Source organism: Ictidomys tridecemlineatus, chromosome 4 (assembly GCF_052094955.1).
Source record: "Ictidomys tridecemlineatus isolate mIctTri1 chromosome 4, mIctTri1.hap1, whole genome shotgun sequence".
Taxonomy (NCBI): Eukaryota; Metazoa; Chordata; class Mammalia; order Rodentia; family Sciuridae; genus Ictidomys; species Ictidomys tridecemlineatus.
This window is the reverse complement of record NC_135480.1, coordinates 60332124-60347401: the sequence shown is the minus strand read 5'-3', so window position 1 is coordinate 60347401 and position 15278 is coordinate 60332124. Positions and strand designations below refer to the sequence as shown.

The following is a 15278-nucleotide window of genomic DNA, read 5'->3' as shown; positions in this document are numbered from 1 at the left end:
CCCCTCCTGGCATGGTTTTCAGCCTGTGGCTCACACCTGTCTGTGTTGGTGAGATGATGCCTGCCTGGCCTGCTGGATAATGTGATTGACCTGGTTTGGCCCTCAGCATGTCTCAGGTTTGGCCGTGAGATTCAGCTTGACTCAGTTCTGCCTTAGCAGTGATGGGTCAGATCATTTGGTCTCCCTCCAAACAGAAGAGAAGGAGACAAAAGCAAATACAAGGCCTAACACCTCAATGATAGCTGCCTCAGACCCTCTGGAGAAATTATATGTAAATGCACAAATCAATAAAAAAACATAATGCCTGTCAAAAATAAATTAATTAATTAAATAAAATGGGCTGGGATGTTGAAGATGTGGTTCAGTGGTAGAGCACCCTGGAGATTTCAATTGCCAGTATAGCAAAAAAAAAAAAAAAAAGTATGACTTTTACACTGGACATGGTGGCACTTGCCTATAGTCCCAGCTACTCAGAAGACTGAGAAAGAGAACTTCTTCCAACCAGAAGTTTGAGGCCAGCCTAGACAACAACATATAGAAGTCCTTTCTCAAATAAATTGTGACTTTTCAATAAAATGTGTAGATGCTGATAGGTTAAATGCTGATTAATAAACCTCAGAGATAAGTACACATGAATTCATTATTCCATTCTAACTGCCTCTGTGCAAATTATAATTTTAAACAAAAAATTTAAGTGAGTAAATGTTCATATATGTAACCTGTCACATAAAGTACTGGGTGGGAAAGGTAGTGAACCTCCAGAGACTTGGTGCCATCTAGGAACTTCACCATTTTAAAAATTTCTGAGTGTGACATCTTATTTATAGAGCAAATTTCAAGGCACTGAGTAATTATATTTTATACTTTTAATAAAGATATTTTCTAGCCTGAAAATTAGTAATAAATTCTAACTTTCTACTTAAACAACCTTTCAAACATTTCAATTGTTTTGTATTGATGATCAGAAAATCATGAAAACTCAGAACTGATTTCTATTTTGTTAGAAAACTTTAACAAGATCTTATCCTGATTATTTTTCAAAGACACTTTGAAAAAAGACCAAGATACAAATTTTAAAAATCCTATCTTACGCTATTAGAGTGAATTCGCTCTAAACTTAAACCAGGCTAATTAAGATGATTTGCCTTTTTTCATTTTTTTTTTAAACTTACTCTGACCAAATGTTGAAGTTGTGCCAAAGCCACCTGTGCTACCCCCAAAGGGGGTTCCAAATGACTTATTAAACATCTCCAAAATGAGTCTTTGCTTCAGAAAGCTGAAAAGAAAAAAAAAAAAAAGCACTCTTTTAAAAACCATACAAAGCAATATAACTGTTTAAGAAAATCTATCATTCTACCTATTTAGCTGGATCCATTCAAATTATAGTGTATACTCATTCAATATCCTAGAACTGCATGATAAAATAAACCTTATGGTAACGTGCAATCAGGTATCCTCTCTCAGGATGAGAGCTCTGTTTCTCTTCTTGAATAAATCCTAATTTTATCAGAAACAAATAAACATTATGAAATTATCCTTAAACCACACTATTTCTGAGCTAAATAAACTTCAGAAGTCATGAATGGTCATTCCTTTAAAACAATGTTTTTCAACTTCTTTTCCTCTTTGGTGCTGGGGATTGAATCCCACATGCTAGGCAGGGGCTCTATCATTGAGCTACACCCCTAGATCCCAATTTTTTTAACCTTCCTTTTAATAACAATTTGAAGTCTACTAGGTCAGATTTTGATAAGATCCACCTAGGAGGTTATGCATCATACCCATAAAAAAAATCACAATCATGGGCTGGGATTGTGGCTCAGTGGCAGAGCGCATGCCTAGCATGTGTGAAGCACTGGGTTCGATTCTCAGCACAGCATACAAATAAGCAAAATAAATAAATAAATAAAAAGGTCCATCAACAACTAAAAAATAATTTTAAAAAATCACAATCATATTCTGCTATCCCAACCATCTCAAAAACCAAATTTTTGTCAAGCTTTATTTTCCAGTTTGCATTACTAAAACTGCTTTTTCTTTCTATTTTCGGGGGATGTCAAATATTATAATAGTAAATGTCTGCCAAGGTTCTGTGGCTGTGGCTCAGTGGTAAAGTGCTCATCTCACAGGTGTGAGGGCCTGGGTTCAATCCTCAGCACCACATAAATAAAATAAAGGTATTATGTCCATCTACAACTAAAAAAAATTTTTTAAAAATGTCTGTCAAAGTATGAATGTTCCTCCTTCTGCCTCCAAATCTCAGAAATTCTGGTGCCCCAACATTTTCTGTGAGGTTACTATTTAAAATTACTCTGTATAGTTCTTTATTTTACTTATGAAAACATTACAAAAAATTCCTTGATGAAATCCCTCACTTGGGCTGGGGATGTGGCTCAAGCGGTAGCGTGCTCGCCTGGCATGCGTGCGGCCCGGGTTCGATCCTCAGCACCACATACCAACAAAGATGTTGTGTCCGCCGAAAACTAAAAAATAAATATTAAAAAATTCTCTCTCTCTCTCTCTCATTCTCACTCTCTCTTTTAAAAAAAAAATCCCTCACTTGCCTAAATACATGTGAGGCACTGGTTTGGCAACCACATAACAAGCAAATAAAAAATAAAGATAAATTTTTTAAAAAAAGAAAGAAAAAGAAAACCACCCCTCACTTAATATAAATGATTTCCTTCCAATATCCAAGCTATGCACTGTTCATTAGAACTGAACCAAAATGTTCCAAAAACTACAAAAAAGTGTCTACTCCCACCCCTCTGATTTTTGGGGGAAAAGAGGATTAATAGAATAGTTTATTCAAAAGCAAGAGCCTGAAGAGTGTGATGGTACCTATGCTCCTATAATTTTGAGGATCACAAAAGTTCAAGGAAAGCTTGGGCAACTTAGTGAGACTATGTCTCAAAACTTTTAAAAAGTAAATAATAAAAAGGGATGGGAATATGGCTCAGTGGTACAACACTTGCCTAGCATGTGTGAGGCCCTAGGTTTGATATTCAGCACTGCAAAACAAACACACATACCCCCCCTTTTTTTTTTAAGTATCAGGGACTGAACCCAGGGACACTCAACAACTGAGCCACATCTCTTCTATTTTGTATTTTATTTAGAGACAGGATCTCACTGACTTGCTTAGCACCTCACTGTTGCAGAGGCTGGCTCTGAACTCACGATCCTCCTTCCTAAGCCTCCTGAGCTGCTGGGATCACAGGCATGCGCCACCATACCCAGCCATACACACACTTTTAAAAGTAGCCAATCATACTATTTGGATTTTGCAACAGGTATTAAGCTTTTATTCTATTATATACAAAGACACAATGAATATAAGAATTTTTTTTAAATCATGCCTCATTCATAATAGAATAATTATATTTTGTGATTCTGAGGTGCTTCCCACAATGTTCTTGTGTCCCATTTTGTGCAACATTGAAAAATATGAGGTTGTCACTTAAATATGCGATGCTTTACAGAAATTGACATTATCCCCTCTAAAATTTCCTAAGGAGGAAAAGTTTAACAGTTCCATATCCCAAAATCCAGGAATTGAACAAGTTCTTTGGTTACGAGTTCATTAAAACCAGAGGTCGTAAAGGGTTATATCAGAATTGGTGGGCAAACTTTTGCAAAGAAACTCCCAGACTCCATCCCCAAGATACTAAACCAAAATGTCCGAGATGATATAGACAAATGCATTTTTAAAATGTTCAAATGACTCTAAAGCATGTTCTTAAAGCTAGAGGTTATGTTTCATGCCCATCATTTATCATGTAATGAAATCTACATTATTAAGTTTCATGCCTTCCCAATTATCAGTTGTCACAAAATGACAAATTGAGCCTTTACTAAACTGTGACTCATTTCAGGGGAAACATCTTGGAAGTGTTTAGCAGAATCTATGGGATATGGGATTTGTATATATTGCATTTAACAGTTGGTACTGGGATTGAACCCTGATGGGTTTTTTCCACTGAACTACATTCCCAGCTCTTCCAATTTTTTATTTTCAGATAAAGGTCTCACTAAGTTGCTTAGGGCCTTGCACTGGCAATCCTACTACCTCAGCCTCCCAAACTGCTAGGATTACAGGAATGCACAATAAACTTATTTTGATGCAATCTCTCTCATGCTATGCTCTTAGGTCATAGTCCCTACTAGATCTACTTTCCTGTAACTGTTGACTAAGATTTGGAATCATCATCAGTAAGACAAAATTTTTCAGTTGCAATCCAGTTATGTTAAATTTACTATTAGCACCCATGAACAGGAATCTGTGCATGTATATGACATCATCTACACACAGCAGACACGACAAAATTCAGAGGCTGAGTAATACAGTTTTTTTGTGAAAATCATCCTTACAGAAATTTAGTGTTCATCTGGATTTTGCCTACACTAAGTTCTACAGACACTGGGTTCCAGCTACAAACGATGAAGTTGGCTTTTTTTGGGGGGTGGGGTGGGATACTGGAGATTGAATCCAGAGATGCTTTACTATGTGCCACACACCCAGGCCTTTTTATTTTGAGACAGGGTCTCACTAACTCGCTGAGACCTGTGATCCTCCTACCTCAGCCTCTGAGTAGCTGAGATTACAGATATAAGCCACTGTGGCTGGGTGAAATTTTGATTTTCAATAATCTAACTTAACATAGTAACCTACCCTCACACATATACTTCACAGAGATTTTAAGTAATAATAAAATGTCCTGAGAAACAACTCACCATTTACAAGCTCACTTATATATAATCTCAACAATCCTGAAAGGTTGTTATACATCATCACTAGTACCACCAGTGTTTTACAAAGAAGCAAACAGGATCAGGTATTTAGCAAATTTCCCACAGGTGGAAGAAGTGGTAAGTGGTGGAATCGAAGTTTAAACTACCTTCTAACTTCCAACAAACACTAGATCCTTGAAAGATTATATAAACAACAAGTGAAGTATACCAAGGAAGTTCATCCAATCAGAAAAACAAGAGACAGGGCTGGGGTTGTGACTCAGAGGTAAAGTGCTCGCCTAGCATGTGTGAGGCACTGGATTTGATCCCCAGCACCACATAAAAATAAAGACAATAAAGTCCATCAACAACCAAAAAAAATTTTTTAATAAATAAAATAAAAATACTGGGGCTGGGGTTGTGGCTCAGTGGTAGAGCGCTCGCCTCACATGTCAGAGACCCTGGGTTTGATCCTCAGCACCACATAAAAATAAACAAACAAAATAAAGATATTTTGTTCATATATAACTAAAAAAATTTTTTTTAAAATAAATATAAAAATACTGTATCCACCTATAACTAAAAAATAAATATAAAAAGAAAAACAAGGGACAACAAAGGGAGAAAATCCAATTTATATTTATGGAAAAAGATTCTTGAGTGCTGCCAATGCTCTGGTGATCAACATCAAATTTGAATTATTGGGCTGGGGATGTAGCTCAAGCGGTAGCGCGCTTGCCTGGCATGCGTGCGGCCCGGGTTCAATCCTCAGCACCACATACCAACAAAGATGTTGTGTCTGCCGAGAACTAGAAAATAAATATTAAAAATTCTCTCTCTCTCCTCTCTCACTCTCTCTTTAAAAAAAAAAAAACAAATTTGAATTATTTAAAGGGGATACAAAACTATTTCTGCAATGCAGACAATTAAGTGTGTTGTGGGCAATCGTGCTTTTGGTAAAATATGCCTCCTGATATCATACAGAACAAACAAATTTCCATCTGAATATGCACCAACTGGTTTTGCAACTATGCAGTCACCATTATGATTGGAGGGCAATCATATAATCTTGGACTTTTTTTTTTTTTATTATTGTAGTTGGACACAATACCTTTATTTTGTTTATTTTTATGTGGTGCTGAGGATCAAACCCAGGGCCTCGCATGTACTAGGCGAGTGCTCTACCGCTGAGCCACAACCCAAGCCCTTGGACTTTTTGATACTGCAGGGCAAGAGGATGACAGATTATGACCACTGAGTTATCCACAGATGTATTTCTAGTCTGTTTTTCAGTGGTCTCTCCATCTTCATTTGAAAATGTGAACGAAAAGTGGGTGCCTCAGATAACTCCCCACTGTCCACAAAGAGTCCATTCTTGATTGTTGGAATACAAATTGATCTCAGAGATGACCCATCTACTATTGAGAAGTCTGTCAAGAACAAAAAGAAGCCTATCACTCCAGAGACTGCTGAAAAGCTGGCCCATGACCTGAAGACTGTCAAGTATGTGGAGTGTTCTGCACTCACACAGAAAGGCCTAAAGAATGTGTTTGATGAAGCAATACTGGCTGCCCCAAGCCTCTAGAAGCAAAGAAGAGATACAGGTGTGTGCCGCTACGAACATCTCTCCAGAATCTTTTCTGCATAGCTACTGTTGGCATAATACTAAAAGCAATGTTTAAATCAAACTAAAGATTAAAAATTAATATTCATTTCTGCAATTAAAAAAAGAAAAAGACTCTTAAACTAAGACTGCCTTCTAAGTTTTGGCAAGAATGAATATGGCTGAGTATCATTTGTCATACTGGGAAAAGGAAGGCGTTGAATCCAGGGGTGCTTTTACTATCTTAACAACCCACTCACTCAGCTACATGCCCAGTCCTCCAGTCCTTCTTAACCACCCACTCAACTACATGCCCAGTCCTTTTTTTTTTTGAAACAGGGTATCCCTAAATTGCTGAGGCTGGCCTTGAACTTATGATCCTCCTAAGCCTCCTGAGTTGATGGGCCACCACACCTGGCTCCAAAAATATTTTCTTAAAAATTATCACTATGGGGGATGGGGATGTGGCTCAAGAGGTAGCACGCTCACCTGGCATGCGTGTGGCCCAGGTTCGATCCTCAGCACCACATACAAACAAAGATGTTGTGTCCGCCAAAAACTAAAAAAAAAAATATTAAAAATTAAAAAAAAAAATCATCACTATGGGGGCTGGGGTTGTGGCTTAGTGGTAGAGCGCTTGCCTAGCATGTGTGAGGCACTGGGTTCAATTCTCAGCACCGCATATAATAAAGGTCCATTGACAACTAAAAAAATATTTTTAAAAAAAATCATCACTATGGGAAATGAGGTTGAAGATCAGTGGTAGAGCGCTTGCCTCGAATGTGTGCAGTACTGGGTTCAATTCTCAGCACCACATAAAAATAAATAAATATGTTAAAAAAAAAGAGCAACAATGCATTGCTATGCCTAATTGCGTTAATAATGCCTGGGCCAAAATAAAACTCATTAAAAAAAAAATCACTATGTCCAGGTGTAGTAGTGTGCACATCTGTAATCCCAGCTACCTGGGAGACCAGGGAGGGATTCCAAGTTTGAGGCCAGCCTGGACAACCTAACAAGATTTCAAAATAAAACTTAAAAAGGGCTGTAGATATAGGTCTATAGAGTACTTGCCAAGCATGCACGAAAGGCTGAGCTCAATCCCCAGTATCGCACAATAGAAAATCAAGATTTTGGAGATGGCCTCATGATTTTTGTTAACTGCCAGAAATTTAAAAATGGCTTAACACATTTAATTTTTTAGTCTTGAAATAATTTTCTTTGCTATGCTGTGTAAATGTCATTCATTCAATGAAAACTGCCCCCTCTCCACTCTTGCCCCTGTTAAACAACGTTCTAATTCACTCTTTAAAACCTAGCTCAAGTATCATCTCTTCTAAGCCTTCCCTAACTTCCTGTAGCAATTAGTCATTCCTTTGGGCTGCATTAGCTCATTATGTTTTCTCTACACACATCTATCTTGACCTTTACTCCCACAATGGATGGACATTTGAAATACCCAACCACATAGATCTTTTAGGATTGAGGATTTGTTGAACCAGTTGCTACAAAATGCTACCAGAAGACAGCCCTCATGTGTCAGTCCTCTTCACCACTGTCTTCACTGAAGTTAGCCTCATCTAAGATCCTTTGACCCAATTCAGGATTACTCTAAAGGGTGATTCTAGCTTCTTACTTTCAACAGAATTAAGATAACATCACAACTCAGTCTCTCCCTTAGCCCATTCCAGTTTCTGTCAGTCCTCCCCTCCCACAAGTGACTATTCCTATTGCTTTTCCTAATAAAACTTCTGTAGGATTATATCCAATTCAAAGTCAGCTTCCCAAGGAACTCAACTTTACCCCATTTACAATCAACTAGCCAAGATAGAGGCAAAATCATTTGTTTACTCTTCCAGAACCCAACATTCACTTTCACAACAATCACCCTATTAATGTTTTTTGTAGGTTTTCGTTTTTTGTTTTTGGTCCTGGAGATTGAACCTGAGGGTAGTTTATTACTGAACTACATCCTCAGCCCTTTTTACTTTTTAGTCTTTATTTTGAGATATTATCTCTAAATTGTTTAAGCTGACCTCAAACTTGCAATTCTTCTGCCTCACTCTCCCAAGTAGCTGGGATTACAGGATTGTGCCACCACTCCCAGACGATCACAGTATTTAAAACGAACAAACAAAAAACCCAGAAACACACACACACACACACTCACTCTAGAGCTGGGCACAGTGACCCATGCTTGTAATTCCAGTAATGTCAATTACAGTCATTGAGAATCTGTCTCAAAATAAAGGGCTGAAGATGTAGGTCAATGGTAGAGCACTCTGGTTTTAATTACCAGTACTGCAAAATAAATAAATAAATAAATAAAATGCCAGATCAATTTTCACAATGAAAGGAGAGTTTAGAAGATAAGATTCCTAATGGAATTTAAATCTAACTCAAAAAGGAAAAACATTAGGGTTGGGGATGTGGCACACACTCAGCCCTTTTTATTTTGAGACAGGGTCTCACTAAGTTGCTTAGGGTCTCACTAATCCCTGAGGCTGGCCTCAAACTTGTGATCCTACTACCTCAGGCTCTGAGGTAGAGTGTTTGCCCAGCATGCTCAAGGCCCCGAGTTCAATTCCCAGTATGGTTTAAAAAAAAAAAAAAAAAGCAATTATGTGGTATCTTATACATATATGTCCATATATATGAATAAATGTTTATATATATTGTAAACTAATATGATTTTTAAGTCAGGAAGGTTTGGAGGAGAAGCTCAATGGTAGAACCTGAACTTAGCATGTACAATGACATCCTGGCAATTACACATTGATGCTTAGTATATAACTGTTCATTTGGTGAGAACATCCACTATCCATGGTGCCACCACACTTGTGATTTTTTATATAATCAGAAAAAGTATCCACATATTAAAAACTCAGACTGTCCTGAACATGGTGATACACACCTATAAACCCAGATACTTCAGAGGCTGAGGCAGGAGGACTGCAAATTCGAGTCTGGACTCAACAACTAGAAAAACTTTTTCTCAAAAAATAAAAAGGGGGATTGGAGTTGTGGCTCAGTGGTAGAGTCCTTTCCTAGCATGTGTGAGGCACTGGCTTTGATCCTCAGCACCACATAAAAATAAATAAATAAAAATAAAGGTACTATGTCCATCTACAACTTAAAAAATAATAATAAAAAGGACTGGGGATGTAGCGTAGTGGTAGAGTACCCGAGTCCAATTTCCCATACCATAAAAATAACAAAAGTGTGTAAGTGCAAAGACCCACAAAAGAAAGTCAAAATAAGGCCAGAATATGAGTGGGAAATGTAAGCAAAATTTTAGGGGATTTAGAATATGAACTGGGCTTTCAAGGCCTAGGAAACCATGCGGAAAGTACACAGGGAAAAATGAGTATCTGCGTACCTATTCTATATGGACCTTTAATCTCAACACCAAGTCCACTTTCCTTCATATGGTATGCATATAATAAATGTATTTGCCGGTTTATTATATAGTGATGTCATTAAACTTAAGTTAACTGACCATAGAGCATTATACTAAGTATGTAACCAGGCTGTGCTATCAGAATAGGGCATGCTATCAGCTGGTAGAACAGTTGCTTGGTATGCATAAGGTTCTGGGTTCAACCCTCAGCACTGTAAAAAAAAGAAAAAGAAAAATACGGCATAAGCCAGTCACAGAAGCATGGGCCTACATTTCCAGCTACTTAGGAGGCTGAGGCAGGAGGATTACTTGAGCCTAGAATTCAGGAGGCCAGTCTGGGCAAAAGAGTGAGATACCAAGACACCATACCATTTCAAAACAAAAACAAAAAACATAACAAGGACATGTAGACAAAGTTACTTTCCAAGAGTTAAGTAAATGTTGTTTAATTAAAAAGGTTTAATAAGATACATTTGGCAGATTGGCAGACCCTTTAAGTAAAATAGAAAAGACAATATGCTTACTTATAGATACATAGATGCATAATAAAAGTAGAGAAATGTAGCTCAATGGTATAATACCAGCTTAGTATGTACAAGATCCTGGGTTTCATCTTCAGCAATGCAAAAGGAAAAACAAACAAATAAAAAAACATAAAACATAAAAGTTAAGTGGTTGCCTTTGGAGACAGAAAGGAGAACAAGATATGGGCAGAGAATTCAAAGGACCCAAACTTTTCTATGTTTTATTTCCTCTATTAACAACAAAAGATCTAGAAGATAGCAGTGTTTGCATAAAAAATTTAAAAATGTAGTAAAGTCCACTACAAAAAAGAAACAGAAAGGGCTGGGGATGTAGCTCAGGTAGAATGCTCTTGGGTGTAATGCAATTACTAGTACTGGGGGAAAAAAGAAAAAAAAAAAACAGTGCTATGCAGAAAAAGACAGTTAATTTTACATTGCCATCTACAGTCCAACAATCTTCTAATTAATATTCAGACTCTCTGATAAGAAAAAAGTAATGTTTAAAATAATCAAAACTCTAATACAAGAAAGAAGTAGTGCCGGGCATGGTGGTGCATACCTATAATCCCAGCAGCTTGGGAGGCTGAGGCAGGAGAAACAGGAGTTCAAAGGCAGCCTCAGGAACTTCGAGGCGCTAAGCAACTCAGTGAGACCCTGTCTCTAAATAAAATACAAAACACGGCTGGGGATGTGACTCAGTGGTCAAGTACCCCAGATTTCAATCCCCAGAATCCCCCCCCCAGAAAAATACACACACACATACACACATCAGTAGTCCAGTCAGTAGACAGAAATATATTCACCTACTGTCTCAAATGAAGCTCTGTAAACTGATATCCTATTTATTTTTTATACCTTTATTTTATTTATTTATTTTTATGTGGTGCTGAAGATCAAACCTAGTGCCTTGCACATGCTAGGCGAGCACTCTACCACTGAGCCACAACCCCAGCCCTGATATCCTGGTTTCTATATCTAACTTTTGTGAGCTTTGTGAACTCTGTGTACAATGACAAAATTTTGTTTTCTACTCAGAAAAGTGGTAAAACTAAGCAACTGCCAACTTCAAGCATTTTTGAATAATTAAGCAGGCTTCCCAAGACATTTCCAGATTGCTCTTCTCTAACTCCATAAAGTTATACAAATGGAAAGTAATTTTTCCTTTCCACTTCACTGAGTTCCTTTGTATCAAAGCCAGCAAAGAGGAAAAACAAAAAAATAGGTTAGATGAATAGTCTAGCAGAAGACTTTCCACTTTACAAAGCACTTTTCCATACATTCTCTCATCTTCATAAAAGTGATAAGAAAGGCAAGCAATTATTATCTATAGTCAAATTGAATGGAAAAATTAATTTAAAAAATTTAATTTTTGCCTTGGCTGAGAGGAGGGTTGGACAGAATTCCAGGAAGATGAGATTAGATGAGTCTTAATCACCAAGTATTACATCTCAGCAAAATTATTGGTTACCTTTGTTTTACAGTATCCTTTCTATGATGTATCCCCTTATCAAGTCATTCCTCTAAAAATTATGTCTCTCCTTTTCTTTCTAAAAATTGTTTAAACCTCACTTGCTTCATAAAACTGTTATAGATTAGACCCTTCAAACTGTTCTCATTATAAAAACACTACTCTTCCCCTCCCCCTTTCCAGCCTCAATTACATAAACTAATCTTTCAGCTGTTTTTAGTTATGCAATATATTTGTTGTTATACCTGCCACTTGAAAGTATGAGCAAAGCTGTTGTGCTAAAAAAGAAAAAGAAAGTTCACTTTGCTCACTGGGGTGTTAATTAATTTAAAACAATCTATGTTATCTAATGCAGCTGCTTCCTCACAATACTGGGTAGCATTTTCTTCATCCCCTTAATACAACACTCATCATTTTACAAACAGTGATTAGAATACATTAATTTTGGAGTGAGGCAAATCTGTGTTCAAAATTTTCTGCCACTTACTATTACTGTGACTTTCACTATAACTCTAAAATTAGTTCAAAACAAAAAAAAAAACCTCTGCCACTTGCTACCGTGTAATTATAGTAAGTCATAATATTTAATCTCTTAGACCTCAATTTCTCTATCTAAACTATGAAATATATGGCCTACACTAAAAAACCATTAGGGCAAAGTTGCCTCAGATTAGAGCACCTCAAAAATAGGTCTTCTTGGGCCTGGGATTGTGGCTCACGTAGCACATGCAAGGCCCTGGGTTTGATCCTCAGCACCCCATAAAAATAAAATAAAGATATTGTGTCCAACTAAACTAAAAAATAAACATAGGAAAAAATAGGTCTTTTCCCCCAAAAAAGATATGCTACAGTACGTTAATTAGAAAAGTGTAATATAATGTCCCATCACTCTAAACACCTTGCTTAATCTTGGTTTAGCTAGAACTCCACATCTAATCATTTCTAATTTCCTAGGATATGTCATTCACTGTTCACTTAGCACAACCTTATAAAACACCATTGCAAACCACAAAAGCAAATACCCACCCCTCCAGAAACAAAATGCCATGGTCACTCTGATCATTTATTCTCTTTCATTCATCTCATACTTCTATCTTTAATCATCCACCTATTTTACTTATAAATTAATTCACCTATTCCTTAAGAAGCTCACTCTGGGCCTGGCACAGTGGGGCATACCTGTAATCCCAGAAGCTCAGGAGACATAGGCAGGAGAATCACAAGTTCAAAGCCAGCCTCAACAATTTAGCTAGGTGCTAAGCAACTTAATGAGACCTTTGTCTCTAATAAAATACAAAATAGGGCTGGGCATGTGGTTCAGTGGTTAAGTGCCCCTGAGTTCAATTCTGGACACGCCCCCCCCCCCCCCCCAAGAAGCAGCAGCTTACTGTGGCAAGAAAGTTATGCATGCAGATTCTAGTAATCTCTGTGTCAAAGGAAGTTAGATAAAGAGACTTCTTTCAAGGGCTCCTGAAGTCAAAACTATTTTCATAATAAAAGTAAGGCACTACAACCAGAAGAATGAGAAATTATACTCCATTTATGTATGATGTGTCAAAATGCATTCTACTGTCATGTATAATGAATTTGATTAAAAAAAAAAAAGCATAAATCAGATGTAGTGGGATGCCTGTAATCCTAGTGAAGCAGGGGGTTGAGGCAAAGGGATCCAAGTTCCAGGCCATCCTCAGCAACTTAGCAAAACTCTTTCATAAAAAATAAAATGACTGAGAATGCAACACAGTGGTAAAACGTCCCTGGATTCAATGCCCAGTTACCTATCACACACTCAAAAGAAAAAAAAAAAAAGGCTTTGACAATAAAAAATTAGTTGTATTAATTCTCAACATTTCAGCACACCTCTTTTAAAATATTCTATAACAAAAAAGTATTCAAAAGCACTTGTGGTGCATACTAAAACAAGGGTTGATTAAAAACACTTGTATGATTACTATGAGAGTTAAATTTGCTTTTTTTTCATGGAAAAACATTTCTTATTTCTTACATGAATGTAAGCCATGGTTATTAAGATCTGATGTAAAAATTAGAATATTGAAAACTTTTGTTCTACACTGAGCTCATCAGCTTCCTAATTCTTAAAAAGACAAACCTGATGAGATGGATGGAAAGAGTAACAACTGTATAATTAAATGTGTCAGCATGTACATCTGTAAAATTCAGTGAACAATTTCCAAATGACCAATGCATGAGGTTGTAAAATCATTCATGAGTAATGATACGAAGTTTGATATAGAACATTAATAGAACACATAAGTTCAAAGATGTTAAATCTCTAAATTTCGTAGTCCCCTAGCTTTTCAACAAGTTGCCTATTTTGTCTCATGATTAAAAATTACATTATTAGTACTATTATATCTTACTTCCTGGATTAACTGCCACTATACAAACAATATTAAAATAACATAATACAACTGATTTTTTTTTCCATGCTTTGAATTGGATTCCTAACAATACTTGCTCTGAGTTATCTATGAGCTAGTAGACTGGAACAAAGTACTATGTAACATATAAACAGAAAGGGTCTCCTTATTTGTGCCCCATATTTAAGGAACACACAAATATCCAGCCTCTTTATTGGTTATTTTTAGGTTTAACTTCTCCACACTTGTTTATTCATATTCAAACAACCACATTTACAGAGGGCTATTATATGCCAAATAACCCAAATACAAAGACAAAAATATTTTACTATAGACTAATAAAAAGACAAAGAGCCAAAATACAAAATGATGTGCTATAAATAGAAGTATCGAATAAGCTTTATAGAAGCTTACAGGGGAGAGAATGCCAGAAAAGGCTTCCCAGAAGAGGGTAATCCTGGAACTGAAAATGTTACAGAAAACATTCCCCACTCACAGTTTAATATTTAAACTTCAGTTCTGTTCTGCTCTTATGAACTACTAGTTTTTAGTTTTTGCTTTGTCATATAAACAACTGCAAAGTGATAATCTGATGTAAACAGACCAAAGTGGCAACGAATTTCATCAAATTTTAATTGAGTCAAAAATGAATTTATCAAAGTTCCCAGTACCTCCATACTGCTCAACTTCTGTTCTGTTTATTTTTGTAGTTGTAGATGGACAGCATGCCTTTTTATTTTATGTGTTTATTTATTTATTTGTGATGCTAAGGATGGATCCCAGTGCCTTACACATACTAGGCAAGCACTCTGCCACTGAGGTATATCCCCAGCCCAAACCTCTTTTGCTTCCCACTTTTTGGAAACTGACTCTGTGTTAACCCAGGATAGCCTCAAAATCTGGGGTTCAAGCAATCATCCTGCCTCCCCTCCCCCCATCCTGGAGTATCTGCTGGCATGCAATGCCACACCCGGCCTGGTTTTGCTTTTTTTTTTTTTCTTTCTATTTTTAATATTCTAACTTCTTCCACTACTAAACACTGTCACAATTATTAGAGTTTCTTTGTAAACTTCTGTCACTGGGAATGATCACTGCTCCTTTCTTTCTTCCCATTAGAAATTAAGTCCAGGAGTTTAATTCCCTGGATTTATCCTACAACAATATTTCACTT

General features: G+C 36.8%; 1 protein-coding gene and 1 pseudogene across 8 annotated transcripts in view; one reads left to right on the top strand and one right to left on the bottom strand.

The window, feature by feature from the left end:
- Positions 1 to 15278, bottom strand: part of Nup98 (nucleoporin 98 and 96 precursor) — a 107649-nt gene that overhangs the window by 91064 nt on the left and 1307 nt on the right. For 7 of the 8 annotated variants that reach the window (XM_013357674.4, XM_013357676.4, XM_005323136.5 and 4 more), the window contains exon 2: positions 1173 to 1276. In XM_013357674.4, the coding sequence (XP_013213128.1) occupies positions 1173 to 1248 (76 nt within the window). In that variant the 5' untranslated portion in view covers positions 1249 to 1276. Of the gene's footprint in view, positions 1 to 1172; positions 1277 to 6823; positions 6894 to 15278 lie in introns of all 8 variants that reach the window. The other variant, XM_078046600.1, reaches the window with a different exon arrangement.
- On the top strand, positions 5648 to 6423 carry LOC101966700 (cell division control protein 42 homolog pseudogene; annotated as a pseudogene).